This window comes from Nannobrachium achirus, assembly GCF_963921795.1.
Source record: "Nannobrachium achirus genome assembly, chromosome: 8".
NCBI lineage: Eukaryota > Metazoa > Chordata > Actinopteri > Myctophiformes > Myctophidae > Nannobrachium > Nannobrachium achirus.
Genome location: NC_137817.1, coordinates 36,908,175 through 36,925,674, shown reverse-complemented (window position 1 = coordinate 36,925,674; position 17,500 = coordinate 36,908,175). Strand labels below are relative to the sequence as shown.

At 45.3% G+C, this 17,500-nt stretch overlaps 1 protein-coding gene across 5 annotated transcripts in view; it reads right to left on the bottom strand.

Moving 5' to 3' along the window:
• ltbp4 (latent transforming growth factor beta binding protein 4) overlaps positions 1-17,500 on the bottom strand; it is a 70,019-nt gene that overhangs the window by 36,871 nt on the left and 15,648 nt on the right. For 2 of the 5 annotated variants that reach the window (XM_080732281.1, XM_080732282.1), the window contains exons 2-12: positions 15,724-15,981; positions 14,077-14,150; positions 13,220-13,402; positions 12,656-12,758; positions 10,805-10,864; positions 9,553-9,675; positions 7,527-7,703; positions 7,003-7,158; positions 5,573-6,910; positions 3,042-3,224; positions 2,674-2,793 (exon numbers count right to left, since the gene is read on the bottom strand). In XM_080732281.1, the coding sequence (XP_080588407.1) occupies positions 2,674-2,793; positions 3,042-3,224; positions 5,573-6,910; positions 7,003-7,158; positions 7,527-7,703; positions 9,553-9,675; positions 10,805-10,864; positions 12,656-12,758; positions 13,220-13,402; positions 14,077-14,150; positions 15,724-15,981 (2,775 nt within the window). Of the gene's footprint in view, positions 1-2,673; positions 2,794-3,041; positions 3,225-5,572; positions 6,911-7,002; positions 7,159-7,526; positions 7,704-9,552; positions 9,676-10,804; positions 10,865-12,655; positions 12,759-13,219; positions 13,403-14,076; positions 14,151-14,992; positions 15,012-15,723; positions 15,982-17,500 lie in introns of those variants that run through there. The other 3 variants (XM_080732285.1, XM_080732283.1, XM_080732284.1) reach the window with 3 other exon arrangements.

The following is a 17,500-nucleotide window of genomic DNA, read 5'->3' as shown; positions in this document are numbered from 1 at the left end:
CTGGCCGTTTTCATACTAACTGCGACCTGACGGTCACAATAACTATTATGTAGTAAATATATATACAGTACTGTATGTGACTCAGCATGAGAAAAGGGCTGCACAAATCAGATTTGGTCAGCAATTAGCTGAATGCAGGTTTGGAATGTTTAGTTTATCTATCATTCATTCAAAACTCAAAACAGCTTGTAAATATGAGGGGGAAAAAATATGTAACCATCACTGCTCAAATACTTCCACTGGTCCTTGCACTTGTTGGCATGGATAGCATGCCCACTAGAGGGCAGTTCAGAGTCAAAAGTCTTCTGACAACAAACATATTGAGGAGGTGGTCATAATAATGTGCATGTTAAGAAAGAGGTTTGTCCCTGTGCCAGGGAAAAGTGACATCATACAGTATATAAAGATCGTTGAACAGTTCTCACCAACTTGCCAGTCCTGTTCTGCCAGCCATTTCTGATAGAGATAGCCATGTTCTTTTTAGCTAGGCCTAAGACTAGTAAGTATAAATGTATGTGTGCATACTGTAGGAGATTGAGATATTATGGACATATGTATGGATGAGTTAACTTCAACATAATTCAGTTTTTTTATAGACCTCTCTCAAATTCCATAATGAACACTGCGTCTCTCCCCTGTTGTCCTACAGCCAGACACTCAGGCCTACTGCCTGCCTTGCTGTTAGAGCTGGGAACACATGATTAGCATGAAAACCACTGTGGCCGGGAACACATGACGAGCGTGAAAACCACAGTGAGCTGGCGGTGCCAGAGAGTGTCCACCCCCAACCGAGCACTGATGCTACCTGGGGCGATGCTTGCTGCCTGGCCTTCCTGCATTGGCATGCCCAACACCAGGGGCGTTACAGGGGGGGGGGGGGGGGTGAGTGGGCCTATTTTATACTTTAGCTATTGAAAAATAGCAGATACAAGCTCACACGCTGCGAGCTTGTAGATCTGCTATTTTTGAAAAGTCGTGAAAATTTGGGCAAATCTTTGAAATATATGTATTCTTTAAGCGAACATTTCTAACAAAAATGTTGCTTCTGGGGGTCCCTGGAACTAAATATTTTGAGATGGGGGTCCGTGGCCAAATACATATCATTTTGGGGGTCCTTCACATGAAAAAGTTTGAGCACCACTGACATAGAAACATAGGTTTTTCAAAAAACCTTAGACGGAATATTCAAGCACAAATTAATGCATAATAATGCGATCCCGGTCTAAATGGGTTAAACCCCCTCCCCCTATGAAGAACATTCATGGGGGGCCTGCAGGGAATCCAGAATTTGGTGCGACACCCCTGCCCAACACAGTTGAAACCTTTTCAACTTTGACCCAGTGTGACCGCTGACCTTTGCGTAGTGTGTGCAATTAGCGCGCAGTCCACGTCTGTCAATGTTTGAGTTCACCTACTCATCTGTTGAGTTCAGTGATATGTTCAAATACTGTGTAGGTTGTCACAGCTGTCACATATTTGCCCTTTGTTATTTAAGTTTGCTGAAAGCTGGAACCAACCGCAGATGGCTGATGGCAGAATAGGTCAAAAGCAGTGGTGGAAAAAGTACTCAAATGTTTTACTTAAGTAAAAGTATCAATACTGCAATATAGAATACTCTGTTACAAGTAAAAGTCCGTATTTCAAAGTGTACTTGGTAAATGGTGCATTTATATAGCGCCTTTATCCAAGGCGCTTTACATAGATTGTGCATCACATTTACCCATTCACACACATTCATACACCGATGGCGGAGGAAACCATGCAAGGTGGGAGCAACTAGGGGTTCAGATTCTTGCTCAAGGACTCTTCGACACTAACTCTGTGGGAGCCCGGGATCGAACTGGGAACCCTCCGTGTTCTAATGACGGTTTCTCTACCATTGAGCCACTGCCTCCCCTTGGCTATTGGTATCAAAATCTACTCAAAGTAGAAAGTACTCATTATGCAGAATTCACATATTTTCAAATGTTTAAAATGTATAAAAATCTTTAGAAAAGACCAGATCTCGCATCGCAACACATTGTGAGATCAAGAGGTCAAAAGAGTAAAACAGAGGTCAAAGGTGAAAAGACTAACTGTTGTTGCACTCACCACAATGTTGGCTACAATGGTACAAATTAGTTAGTGTGGTTAACTGTGTGATTTCCTTTATTTCATGCATGAATATCTGCAATGCAATGGAACAAGAACAAGAACAAAACAACATGATGAGGTATGCAGCTGGCCCAGTGCCGGCTCTGCACCCAACCTAGCGTTTAGTGAGTGTTTTACGGCTGCCCCTCATGTATGCTTAACAAAGGGACATTTTCCTCAGCTTGGAAATCCCCAGTGCTCCAAGCACTCACATGCAATGGATTTCTGGGATAGGTGTCTGGCCAGAAATGAGTGCAGAACAAAACAACCTTTTGTCACACTTGCTATTCTTGGAGAGCAGCTGTGCATGTTTTTAAGTTTCAAACCGACGAAGGAAAATGATAGGACTGTTCGATTCATGGCGTTTATTTCAGAATTTTAAGATTAATATAACCTCTTGGTGTTCATTTGTTGGGTAAATTATTAAATAAATATCAATTCCAACAAACAGTTTTCAGATTTTCTGTTTTCAGAAACACATCTATGAATTTGTACCAGTGAAATGTTGCTAATTGGTGCCACCTGTGATGATCATCATACCTGGCCTCTGTGGGCGGGGTGTAACAGGAGACGGGAGGGGCTGGGCTGGTCTGATTGGAGGAGCCTGGTGGGCAGGCTGTCTGTCAACAGGTGGGCGGGCTGTCTGTCTGGTAGGGAAGGCTGGAATGGGACAGACAGGCAGGCAGAAACACAGTAGTGGTGGGTCATTTCAGATTATTTTGTTCACGTTCACGGCAATGATCAATTCAAATGATTCGTTCACGTTCACCGTTCATAGTGCGATCGTCCCGTGAAAAACACTATCGCAAGACGTTTTTATTACGACAGACAGACAGGAAGAAATGGCAGAAGGCAGACTGGGTTGTAGGGCACAGTAAGACAGATGCAGATAGTGCTGCTGAACCAACCTGTCTGTATTCTGGGAGGCCGAGCTGAAGGCAGGACGGCGGGTCTGTTCTGGTTGGAGGGGAGGGAGCCGTGGTGGGGTCGTGACCCAGAGACGGGGCTGTCTGGCTGGGGCTGGACAGGGAGAGAGTCCCCTCTACCTGCTGAAGGCTCTGGCTGGGCCACAGTGCTGGGCAGCCTGCCTGCTGTTTACAGCGGTACAACCATGGAGATGGATATGATATTAAAAGTCTGAATCCTATCATTCTATCGCGAAAGGCACTGAATACTAGGGTTGGGTATCGTCGGCGATACTTTTAATGGTATCGATTCACTGACGTGGATACTATCGAGTATCGGTTCACGTAAAAACGAACGATACCTTGTTTCGATACTTTTGAATGCATCCCTTGCCAATCGCATCTGTAACAGTTGGGCTACTGAGAGTTTAATGACTGCTACACTCGTTACTGTGAAAATAGCCGAGAATAGCCTATAATGTTTATTATTATGATAACTAGAAGCTGGGCCGCCCGCAGCGTCTAGTCGGCGACCTGGCCAACTCGGAACAATGTAAATAGGGAATGAATGCCCCGCCCTTTAATGCAAACCCCATTATACCTGTTTTCATAGGACCCGTTTTGACCATCTGTCTGCCTGTGTCCATTTATGCCCATATATAGAGATATCTGTATCTGTCTGTCTGTCTGTCGGCGTCCATTTTATGTCCATATATGGAGATCACTGCAGTTATAGTTCTGGGTCCATTTTATGCCCATATATGGAGATATCTGTCTATCTGCATCCATTTTATGCCCATATATGGAGTATCTGTCTGTGCCTCCAACTGTGTTGCAGACACAGTGCCGGTTCCCCCTTTAATGCAAACCTCATTATACCTGTGGTCATAGGACCCGTTTTGAACATCTGTTTGCCTGTGTCCATTTATGCCCATATATGGAGATATCTGTATCTGTCTGTCTGCGTCCATTTTATGCCCATATATGGAGATCTTTGACCATCTGTTTGCCTCTGTCCATTTATGTCCATATATGGAGATATCTGTATCTGTCTGTATGCAATCCATTTTATGCCCATATATGGGGGCATTCATTTTATGCCCATATATCATATGCCCATATATGGAGATCTCTGTATGAGTCAGCCCTTGTGCCGATACGTCCATTTATGCCCATATATCTGTGTAGCCCATATGGAGATCTGCCCATATGCCCATATATGGAGATACATAACCATGGCATTTTGTGTTGACTCATGTTGCGTACGCGATGTCAGAGCCTTTTATGAAATGATGTCACAATGAGTCAGCGCTTGCGCCGATTTCCTCCGGAACAGCCTGATGTCAACAATCAACAATCAGCTCCGCATAAGGAGATTCCGAACGTTTTGCGCCGTTTCGGAAAAAACGCGCGTCGGGTCGGGTCGAGGCCGGGCACTGCACTCCGCGCCGCGGCGGAGAACGCGCGTGCCGAATCTGAAGCCGGTGGGACGAACGGTTCTCGAGATACGCCGATTACATACACGCAGACAGACAGACAGACAGACAGACACGCAGAGACTTCTCGCATTTATAGATAGATGATCCAACGTCTATAAAATAGCCCATAGAAAAAGTGGTATTGAAAAAGGTATCGTATCGATTCCCAGGTATCGAAAAAGGTATCGTATCGATTAAAAGGTGAACGATACCCATCCCTACTGAATACAGTCCTCCAGCTTATAAAACAATAACATGTCAACCAGATGTTACCAACAAGGTAGAGAAGTCACATAATTTCAATACCTTTTATCTAATGGAAGCCAAATCGGCTTCCATATATTCTAAAATATTATTTAAACATTGGTAGTCCGGGCCTACAGGTATATTACTTTTCTGAAACACAAAAGATGAACACTATTCTGAAATGTGTGTGATTTGTTTATAATTTAAGAAGATGACTTGCTACTGTAAGTCAAGTCGTACAGTACAGTATTACAAATACTGTTTAACCTTCCACTTGGCCTAGTGGTCACAAGAATTATAATAATAAAATAGGTGGAAGGCTGGGTCGTTCTTCTCAAGAAAGCCTCCTTTGTTTCCTCCATAATGAAATGGTGAAAGTTTTGCTCTCAAAATAACTGGAATGAAATATATGAGCTCTCATGTCCGCTCTCAGCTAGCCTGGAATCCAGACAGATTTGCTCTGTTGAGCTGACTTTTTCTTTTACTTCTCCTTTGTCTGGTCGTCTTCCATTTGAGCCTGCATTTCAGAATGTCATCTGTTACGTTATTGCTGATTGGATAGTGCTAAACGAAACACAGTTAAGTTGAATTTTACATTGGAAGGCTCTGGTCCCGCCCTGCCGACAGACCGATCAGAATCCTCTGCACCTGAGTGGGTGTCCGATACCACCCCTTTCACACAGGAAGCTTCCCAGTCTGAGACGAGAAGTGAAAAAGATTAAATAAAGTCAGCTGAATGGAGAAAATCAGTCTGGATTCCAGGCTAGCTCTAAGTATCCATCCACAGGAATCTTTTCTCCAGTTATTTACCGTGACTTCCAGTGGACGGTGGCTGAGGTCTCAGCTGTGACGTTGTTGAAGCTCCGCTCTCTGCTTTGCCCTGAGGTGAGGACCCTTCACTCCCAGGCTTGGTCTGTTGGGAGACCTGCTGCTCCACTCCCCTGCCTGGGGCCAGGACCTTACTCTGTGTTGGAACAGCACTTCCACTCCCTGGCTGCTGAGGCCTAGTGGGCAGCGACCCAGCGACTGGAGGTGACTGAGGCTTGGCCCGGGTTGAAAGCAAGCCACCAGTAGAGTCTGTACTGGTACCAGTTGTAGCACTGGTTGAGCCACGGCTGGGAACAGAACCACTGGCACCAGTTGAACCACTAGTTGAACCACGACTGGGAACAGAACCACTGGCACCACTAGTTGAACCGCTAGTTGAACCACTAGTTGAACCGCGACTGGGAACAGAACCACTGGTGCCAGTTGAACCACTAGCTGAACCGTGACTGGGAACAGAACCACTGGCACCACTAGTTGAACCGTGACTGGGAACAGAACCACTGGCACCACTAGTTGAACCGTGACTGGGAACAGAACCACTGGCACCACTAGTTGAACCGTGACTGGGAACAGAACCACTGGCACCACTAGTTGAACCGCGACTGGGAACGGACCCACTGGTGCCTGTTGAAGCACTAGTTGAAACACTAGTCGATCCGCGACTGGGAATAGAACCACTGGTGCCAGTTGAACCACTAGTTGACCCGCGACTGGGAACAGAACCACTGGCACCAGTTGAACTACTAGTTGACCCGCGACTGGGAACAGAACCACTGGTGCCTGTTGAACCACTAGTTGACCCGCGACTTGGAACAGAACCACTGGTGCCTGTTGAACCACTAGTTGACCCGCGACTTGGAACAGAACCACTGGCACCAGTTGAACCACTAGTTGACCCGCGACTGGGAACAGAACCACTGGCGCCTGTTGAACCACTAGTTGACCCGCGACTGGGAACAGAACCACTGGCACCAGTTGAACCACTAGTTGACCCGCGACTGGGAACAGAACCACTGGCGCCTGTTGAACCACTAGTTGACCCGCGACTTGGAACAGAACCACTGGCACCAGTTGAACCACTAGTTGACCCGCGACTGGGAACAGAACCAATGGTGCCTGTTGAACCACTAGTTGACCCGCGACTGGGAACAGAACCACTGGTGCCAGTTGAAGCACTAGTTGAACCACGGCTGGGAGCAGCACCACTGGTGCCAGTTGAAGCAGAGCTGGGAACAGTACCGCTATTACCAGTTGAACCAGAGTTGGTAGAGGGCTTATGAGGCCTGGTTGTTCCACTGTTGCTGGTTTGAATAGAGGAGCCTAGTGATGACAAGAACAATGATGACTGAATGAATGAAAGCATAAATGAACCAAATGAATGAGCATCTATTTCATGTGTGTCTGACCGGTACCCTGGTTATTCTGGTTGCCATGTTGACCCTGGTTTCCTGGGACGACCTGAGGAGATCCTCGGGTGGCTAACTGCTGAGCCACTCTCTGAGTGAACTGGAGAGCTGAGGCTGAGTAGTGGTAACCAGGGCCTGCTGGACAGATCTCCTTAAACGCAACTATAACAGACAGAGATATATAGACAGACAGACAGACAGAGGTAAAGAGAGGGGAGAGCGAGAGAGAGAGAGAGAAAGAGGGAGAGACAGACAGAAAGACCGATATCATGGAGAGAGAGGAAGAGAGAGACACACACACAGAGGGAGAGAGATACAGAAAAACATTATGAACGCAGCATCAGGTCTACCAAAAATGAATCACATATTGAGGGGTCCCTAAGAGAGAGTAGAGCATAGATAGCTGGGTCTCAGTTGCGTTCCAACTCTATTCCGTTCTATTTGACCTGTTTCTAATCCATAGTCTCTAATTTGGTTGGTTCTCTACTCTAGTCGTCTATTGCGTCTCAGCCGTAGTCGTCTTATCCTACCTGATCCAAAGTAAGGACATCTCTGGCACTGTGTCCCCCAGGCCTTCCCCACGCGGCTACAGCAGCAGATCTGTTTGGTGATGTTCCTCAGGATGGGCAGGGAACAGGAGGAGGGCCCGAGCCCCGAGCCCAGTACCCTGAAACACTGACTCTTCTCCTCCGAGATCACACTATGAGCTGGAGGAGAGGGGAGGGGAGGGGAGGAGAGGAGTCATAGAGAGCTGTTCCTGCGGAAACATAACTTTGCTTAAGTGTTCCCATGTCCAACGGGAGACTTGGAACAAAGAGGACAATTCAGGCCCTTCATGCAGTCAGTACATGCCAGCCCATGTCAGCACACACAGACAACAGAAATACCATATGAAAACGACAAATCAATCAGAAAAAGCTCAGGATATGGCACCTGATCATTCTTATACAAGGAAGGTGGAAAGCTTGTCAGCAGCACCAAACGATTTCATCTGTACATGGAAAACACAATAGGAAAGCTCTTTCAGACAGTGTTCAATACTACATGAGACGATCAGTAGCAAAGAGCACTGCACAAACAACAAGCAGACACGGATTAGACCCCGATACAGACGAGAATCCAGAATCCACAAACACAAGACTCCCCAAGACAGACATGCATCGCAGTCAGTCCGGACATGTACTGTACCGACATACAGTATACATATACACAACATCCACAAGCAAACAGCCTCTCTGCCATCTGTCAGAGTCAAGTATAAGCACAATTAAGCCCATAATATAGAAGTACTCATAGTAGACCAACCCCCCAACACACACGCAGGCACGCAGGCACGCACGCACGCACACACACACACACACACACACACACACACACACACACACACACACACACACACATACATACACACACACACACACACACACACACACACACACACACACACACACACACAAGCACAATCGTTTATGGTAGACACCTGTGACAATACATATAGACAATACACACACCTAGACAATACAAAAAGGCCTTTACCCCACACCTGCACGCATACACACCAGATGCGCTCGCGTGCGCGCACACACACACACACACACACACACACACACTCGCATAGGCAGCCAGACGGACCCCCCAATCAGTTTGAAAGCAACACATAAAGAACATTGTGTTATTAACACATTTATGAAGCTGAACGCAGCATACTCCCTCCCCACCCTTAATTTCAGCATCTATGAACATCACCTGAGTTCCATTTCTTTATGATGGGTTTGGTCATTCGACTTTTTAAAAAGACACCCAGAGTTCCATAGAAGAACTAAGAGTTCTAGTGATGTCAATGGAATAAAGAGTTTCCCTCATTTCTGACAGAGCTTCCACACAGGCACCAAAAGGCGTGACCACATCTCCCCACGTTTGGCCTCAGGCCAGAAGTGTTCCTGTCAAATGTATGATAATTTCTTTTTTAAATAAGGCTTTCATGCCTTTAATGATAGGACAGTAGACTGTCAGGAAATGGGGAGAGAGATAGGGAGTGACACGTAGCAATGGTCGTCGGTAACGCCATAACCCAGTTAGAGCTTTAAGCTGACCTCTCATTACTGACTCGGCCAACCTCCCGACTGATAACCAGGGGCGACCCTGCTTTTGCTGTGGCTGCCCCCAGGCTCTGGGATGACCTGCCACTTTTTCGACTTGGCTTAACCACACCCAAGCTTAATTTTTAACCTGATCACCGCTGATTGTTTGTTTGTTTTACTTTGTTCTATATAAATAAAGTTTGATTTGATTAGACCTATATTTAGATGTGGAGCTGTGTTGCATAAATGCATTGGAATTCTTGTGTTTGACATGGAACACAGATGGATTCTAGGATGCTAGAATGGATTCTCGGGGACAAAATACTAATAAGAAAAAACACACCCACAATCAACGTTATTCCCAATTCTATTCCCAAGCCGGCGGCTGTGAGGAAGACGGCAGCATTCCAGCATTCCAGACCCCTCGGAGGGTTTTGTGTGTATGGTGTGCGTTGTGTATGTACGTGTTACTTACAGATGCAGATTCCATGTGAGGCATCGAGGATGTACCCCGCCCTACAGACACAGCTATAGCTGCCCCTGGTGTTCACACAGATCCCATTCTCACACAGCCCAGGCTCCATGCACTCATTAACATCTACACACACACACACACACCAAAGGTACGCACCAACATACAGACACATTTGCACAAGTTTTCACATGTAAAACATATATAGAAACACACACAAGCATGCATACCAACATACGCACACTTAGATATAAAGACACACAAAGAGGTATGTAATTACATGGACATACAAACTCACACAGACACAGACGCGCGCGCGCGCACACACACACACACACACACACACACACACACACACACACACACACACACACACACACACACACACACACACACACACACACACACACACACACACACACACACACACACACACACACACATGAGTGCAGGCAGGGTGTAACACTTTCCAATTCCACTTGGCATAATGTTGCTATCTCAGGGGTCTTCAACAGGGGGTCCCCAGAGTTACTACAGAGTTACTCCAAATCTTTGAGTGATAGAAACTTTTTTTTCTCCTATTTTATAATAACCACTTGAACCCTAGCGTCCATATTCGGAGAACTTTAGCCAAAGGCGTTGTGAGCTTGTAGATCGGCTATTTTTGGCAAAGAGCTTTGGTGTAGAGGGGAAAAAGAGCAGACTAAATACAGAGTGAAAGGTCAAGTTTATTAACTTTTTGACAGTTCAAGTGGTTAAATATCTGAAAACACAAGTTGACATGAATCCAAAATACACTTATGATTGTGCTGTCAAACAATGAAACTATATGGAATATATTTTCTCTCTTGTGACATGGAGGCGCGTTCCTTGTAAGCCTTGGCAACCCCGCTCTAGACATTCCATGGTAACACAATGTGCTGGAAGTCAGTGTTGCAACCCATTGCAGCCAAAGGTTTTAAGAATCATTTGGCAAATTACAACACAACGTTAAAATAGTCCCAGAGCAAGTATTGATGATCGAAAGGAAGTGTGTTTCAGGACTGTAATGTAAAACTTGAGTGATTAAAACTGCTGCATGGTTCCATGTATTTAAACACGTTGATATATCATATGTTTGTACTGCGTGCGTGCGTGCATGCGTGTGTGCATGTGTGTGTGTGTGTGTGTGTGTGTGTGTGTGTGTGTGTGTGTGTGTGTGTGTGTGTGTGTGTGTGTGTGTGTGTGTGTGTGTGTGTGTGTGTGAGAGACTCACCAACACACTGAGTTCCATTGACACTGTCAAAACCAGCAGGGCAGGTGCTGTTGCCTTGACCTGATGGTAATTAGTAGCTCCATTAATTAAACCAATTAACCTACGGATCCATCCATCTAAACTCATTTTCAATTAATACTTAACAACCAACATAACACGTGAAGAAAGGAATAAGAAAGGAAAGAAGGAAGGAAGGAAGGAAGGAAGGAAGGAAGGAAGGAAGGAAGGAAGGAAGGAAAGAAATGTTGAAGTGGATTAATAGTACAATACAGTTTAATATCACATACTCATCCTTTATTTGACAAGAGGACCCAGAGAATGATAAGCTGTATCAAAGCTGTATCAAATGCTGTTAGCTCTCCGGGCTAATGCGGCAGCTGACAAATCAGTTTAATTGAAAGCGTCACCACGCACTCACCACGTCAACCATGGATGAAACCCACCCACCAAGCCCTGTTGCTGTGGATGGTTTGTTAACATTCTTGGCTGACGAGACTCTGGAGTTTGGCCAAAGGAACCAAAACACAGAGTGGAAAACAGTGACCTTCTATGGCTCACAGAAAGGTAAGGCCTGCCAGAAGCATCTGCTGTGCTCTTCCCCATGCTGTTGGGGGAATACCAGTGGGGCCATCTGAGATGTTCCTTGTTGTCATATAATGTTAATTAATATACTTATGCAATTGATCAGTTGTTTTTTCAAGTCTTTGTGATAAACAAATCAACACCTCTGTATTCAACCTCATTCTTGGCTACATTAGCTAGGACAGCCTTTGTATTGGTTGAATAATAACCTGAATGCTAGTGTGATTAGTTATATTTACGGTACAGTCATATTGTTGCCAGTATTTACTCAACAATACCAGAAGTATTGTAAGAACATTGATCTGAGCAGTGTTCTCTTTCCCTGTAGACAGGACTGGTCAGGAGGACAAGTGGAAAACAGGTTTTCTTGGTCAGCATGTCTACTGATAAACAAATCTGCTGGTGAACATGCCTACAGTTCAGCAGGTATAATGGTAAACTGGTCTACTCGTCAGTCAAATCATTCCCATCCATCACAAACACACAAAACGTTCGATTAAAACAAATACGATATCATACAGCTGTTTCCCACACAAAGGATTTGGCGACGACATGAAAAATCCTGTAATCTAAACATCAACTACGCAGTACGCACGCACGCACGCACGCACGCACGCACTTACTCACTCAATCACTCAATCACTCACTCACTCACTCACTCACTCACTCACTCACTCACTCACTACTGTGTACCAAGTCCCACATTCTTCTACAGTTAGTCAGGTTTGTAACAAAACATGGCAACATCAGTTCAATGATAATGAACGTGTGTGTATGTGTGTGTGTGTGTGTGTGTGTGTGTGTGTGTGTGTGTGTGTGTGTGTGTGTGTGTGTGTGTGTGTGTGTGTGTGTGTGTGTGTGTGAGTGAGTGCGTGCGTGCGTGCGTGCGTGTATCGTATGTGTGTGTGTGTGTGTGTGTGAGTGAGTGAGTGAGTGAGTGAGTGAGTGAGTGAGTGAGAGAGAGAGAGATAATGTCAGATAGTTATATAAGTGTGTCCTGGTGGAATAATTCTAGAATATTCCAGTCATAAAGTTCTCAGAACAGGACACATCTGCCTCCGTACAGAGGAGGGGAGAGCAGGGGGAGGGAAAGAAAAAAACTCACTGAGAAAAAGAGGGAGGGATGATGAGTGTTTGTGTATATACCTGTTTATGTGTGTGTGTGTGTGTGTGTGTGTGTGTGTGTGTGTGTGTGTGTGTGTGTGTGCGTGCGTGCGTGCGTGCGTGCGTGCGTGCGTGCGTGTGCATGTGTGTGTGTACAGTACATACCAGAGTTAGGTGGACAGAGCACACAATCGTTGATTCCCCAAGCCTTCCCAATCCCTCGACAACAGGTCTCCTTAGACCTCAGACCTGGGAGAGGAGAACCACACTGCACACACACACACACACACACACACACACACACACACACACACACACGCGCGCGCGCGCGCACACACACACACACACGCACCAAAACACAACATCTCATCTACACAATTATATTTTGTATTTTACAAATTATCACAGTTTTATTATCACAAGTTCTTTATTTTATTTTTTTTCAGTTTGTTACATAGAATGTTAAACATAATGTTTTGTTGAAGTAAATTAGACTATTTTTGACAGGTATGGCCGAAATACAATTTGAACCTTTTGTGTGACCTTAGACCTTGATCCACGTACCCCAAAATGTTACAGTATCATGTAATCTACTAGGGACCTTTGCAGAGCTTTCCTAAAAGTATCATGTCATTCCATAAAGACATTTTCCCATAAAGTTGCACAAAACAACAACAGACTAACAAAACACTACCCCTCCCCGGGGGGTAGTGTACGACTGTGACTCACCTGTCCATCCTTCACCTCTCTGAAGCAGTATTTAAAGCCAGAGTGTTGGGTGTATGTCCCGTCTCCTCTGACAGTCTGGGCCTGGACCCCATGATGCCCCGCCGGGGCCGGGGCCCCTGCAGACTGCGTGTGCGCGCTGCTGCTGGTGGTGTGTGCGCGCAGCGTCGGGCTGTATCCGCTCACCTAGAGTAGGGAGGAATGTTGTGTGTTACAGACACACATGATCCTTCTGGGGCTGTTGTGTCAACCCTCAAGACCCTACAAGACCAAGTGCAGCGCTCATCAATATCAATTCAGACATCGCCATCGACAAATCAGAGGTGGGACCACGGGAGGAGTCTCAATGGCCTGTTCAAGTAACAAACATTATGGAGCAACATAATACTTGTTGCTAATGCTAGTGTCTCAACTAGGAATGGGACAATAAGCGATATTATTGTTTATAGTGATAAAAAACACTCAGATTTAATCTATCGTGAAATCGTCATGCACTGGGATCAATTCACCTTGTATTTGCCGAGGTGCAGACATCACTGTGACATCACAGTGATGTCACAGTGATGTGTCAGGGGAACCACAGTGTCAGGCGTTATAGACTGAGATACGGACAAGATCTGACCGTTCACATACTAAACTGCGACCTATGGTCGCAATAAAATGTAAAGCAATCGCCAAAAATTTGCTTATGTCACCAGAAAACCTCTTATATCAGCTTTAATGTTACAAAAGGTGCTCTGTTCTCCTTCAACATGTTACAGTACTTTTTCTAGTACTGGAGCAGTACATCTGTACATCAAAATGGAGCTACTGGAGGTAGCCTAATAAAGTGAGTATCTTTAGAAAGTGGGTGAGTGTACCTTTAAGACCTGGTGAATTTTAACACTGGCCTCTGGGGGGTGCTGCACTCTCACCTTCACCATGGAGCTTGGAGCTGGAGAGACACACACACACACACACACACACACACACACACACACACACACACACACACACACACACACACACACACACACACACCGCTCAAATCTGTCTCTCATCTGTCCTACTGTCTCTCTCAGCTATCCTGCTGTATGTCTCTCCTATGCTGTCCTGGTGTCTGCCTCTGGGTCAGAGAACAGTCCATGTTGTGATATTGTTGTAGTGAAACATTCTGATGGACTGAGTCACCATTACAGAGCAGAACAAGCCAGAAAGGGGGGGGGGGGGGGGGGGTAAAGAAAGAGAAAGTGAACTGGAGAGAAATACAAAGAAGAGAGTAAGAGATGCATGCGCGCGCCACATTTAGTGCCTCGCAGCACAGAACAGAATAGCTAACAAAAGCGAAGCAGCCAAAATATGTAGAACCACAGAATGTCTTGACCCGACGACGTGATGTTATAAGTGGTAACAGTCTGGACTGCAGGTTCTGCTGTCTGTCGGCAAAGTTGTTTCGCGGATTCGCGGTAAATGTAAAACTCTGCGAGGGTACAGATTTTTAACCACATGGATCAGGACCCGGAGTGATTATAACAAAACACACCCGCATATAATTCCCAAGTATATGATGAGCCGCTGAGCTAATTACTCAGCTCTTCTTGTGTGCCTCGTCTTGTTGGCAGCTATTGGAGGAGGATAGGCAGTGTGTGTGTGACTGCGCGCGCGTGTGTGTGTGTGTGTCAAGTCATCCTGTTGCAACGTTCCTTTTTTACCGTTTCTTGATACAATATATTTATCATTGGGACACATAGTTTGAGAACCGCTGTCATAGAGCAGAGGAAAAGTAATTTTACTCACTACTGCGCCTATGTTTGACAACGGTGGCCGTGGGTAGGCTACTTCTTGCTACGGATAGGTCTACATCTTGTACGTTGAGTCCGTCCAGTTGGGTGCTGTCCGTAAGGGTCCATATACGGAGATAAATCATCCGGAGTGTTACGTACTGGGAGTCAAACCGGACCAAACGGAGTAAAGTTCTCTCACCCTCCGTTGCTTGTGTATTCCTGCGGTCCTTATGTACTACTATGCATGGTACTTAAGGGTGTTTTAACAAAGAAACAAGCCTATATAGATATCAATAGACCTGTATAGTAGGCGTTCGTGGGACGTCTCTAGATAAGCGACCCCCCAAACATTGAATCACACTTGTGAGAACTGAGAGAAGAAAAGATGAGAGGAGATGAGAGGAGAGGAGAGGAGAGGAGAGGAGAGGAGAGGAGAGGAGAGGAGAGGAGAGGAGAGGAGAGGAGAGGAGAGACCAATTACAAACTCTTCATTATCATCTTCTCATGAATGAAAGAATGAATGACCACTTCATGTGCCAGACTACAAGGTGAACTTTGAGCCTAGTTGTGCACACAGCTGGGTCCTGACAGCCCTACAGAGGCATCCTTTGTGCTGCCTGTCTTTATATTTCAAACATGAAACAGAAACCAAGTTCACAGCTTCACACATCAAATGAATGTCGGCTTTACTTAAAGAGGAAATGTGTTTGTTTGAATTCATCCTAGGCTAGCCTCTCCTCTCACCTCCTGGCTGTCCAGCTTCCTGGTTCTCTCCGATTGGCTGCCTCTGGAGCGGAACCAGGTACTCTGACTGGGTCAGCTCCCGATTGGCTACCTCAGAGACACTGGAGGGGGCGGAAGGTGGCTTGACGATCTCATTGGTCGAGGAGAGCGAGGGTGTGGCTGGGATGTGGCAAAACTTTCCGGTGAAATTTGGAGGACAGAGACATCTGTCCTTCTGGATACAGACACCTCCATTCTTACACAACATAGGACACAAGACTGGACGGACGGACAGACAGACAGACAGACAGACAGACAGACAGAAGGAAACAGTGAGAGAAGCATAATTTAGTTCATAGCTCACACATGCACACACTAAAGGCCTGTCCATAGTCTCTCCGAAACCAAACTTTCTTCGGAGAGTTGCGACTTTCCGACGTGCAGATTTCAGAACTCTAATTCGGTGTAATGCTTTTCAGAAGTCGTGAGTGACGTCATTTTGTAGTCGAACCGGACCTTTCCGATGAAAAGTTCGGTTTCGGAGAGCGTATGGACATCCCTTCACACTCAGTTGTGTGCATCAACCAGTGGTGGAAAAAGTACTCACATTCTTTAGTTTTAGTAACTAGTAACCGAAAGTTTCAAATAATTACAGTTCAAAAAAAAAAAAAAAGTACAATATTTGCCTCTGAGATGTAGTGGAGTAGAAGTAAAAGTACATCAAATTGGAAATACTCCAGTAAAGTTTAAATACCTCAAAAGTGTACTTAGTTACTTTACACCACTGGCATCAACAAGTATTTTTGTTGTAGAGACAAGATCTCATGTAGTTGATTCAACAAACTTATTTACACCAGCATTGTTATTGTGAAGTAGTTTTGTTCAAACTTTAGTACTTAGCCACTGAAACCCTATATGGTTGACTAGAGTCCCTCGGGGCTCTATGCTAGTGTATTTTCTGTTTTCTGTTAGTGTGAGGAAAGCTTTAGCTGAAAATAGCCAATCAGCCAAAGCTTTCCCCACAATAAGGATGCTGGGGTTTAAGTGGTTAGAATGTATCAGTATTTCCATTTGCCAGTGAGGTAAGGCAAGGCAATGGGCAGTTTATATTAGCCATGTCTCTAAACTGGCATAGTGATCTTTGTAATCTTCACCAATATTTTGTAAGTTTTTACCTACAATAATCAACTGCAAAGCAACTTTTTCCAGTGCAGCTTCGTGTTTTTTTTTATCTGATAGGCCCTTGCGATGCTATTTACTGTAATTTTTCACAGAGCCTTGATTTATTGGCTAATATTAAAGTGTGGAATATAAATAAACTACAAAAGTGCTCAAAGAGATGCTACACCGCACCACCAGGTCAAATATCACCCATGTGTAAACAGGGGTGAGTGACGTGGTTGACCTTTGACTGATATGGAAGAAAGACTTTTCTAAATCTAACCTAAACCTATCCCCAACTTGACCCAAATCAGATTAGAACTGTCAGAGAGCTCACTGTGACAGGCAAATATATCAGGGGCAAAGTAAAAAAACAAGGTTATGGAAGCAACATGTCATGTTAATGTATATGTGCATGCGCGCATGTCTGTGGCACACACACACACACACACACGCACACAAACACACACACACACACACACACACACACACACACACACACACACACACACACACACACACACACACACACACACACACACACACACACAGTACGTATTATCACTCTGAAATATTTCCTGGTCTGTGTGTGTTCACCTGTATGTCAGGGTTGTGTGTGGAGTCCAGATAACAGAAC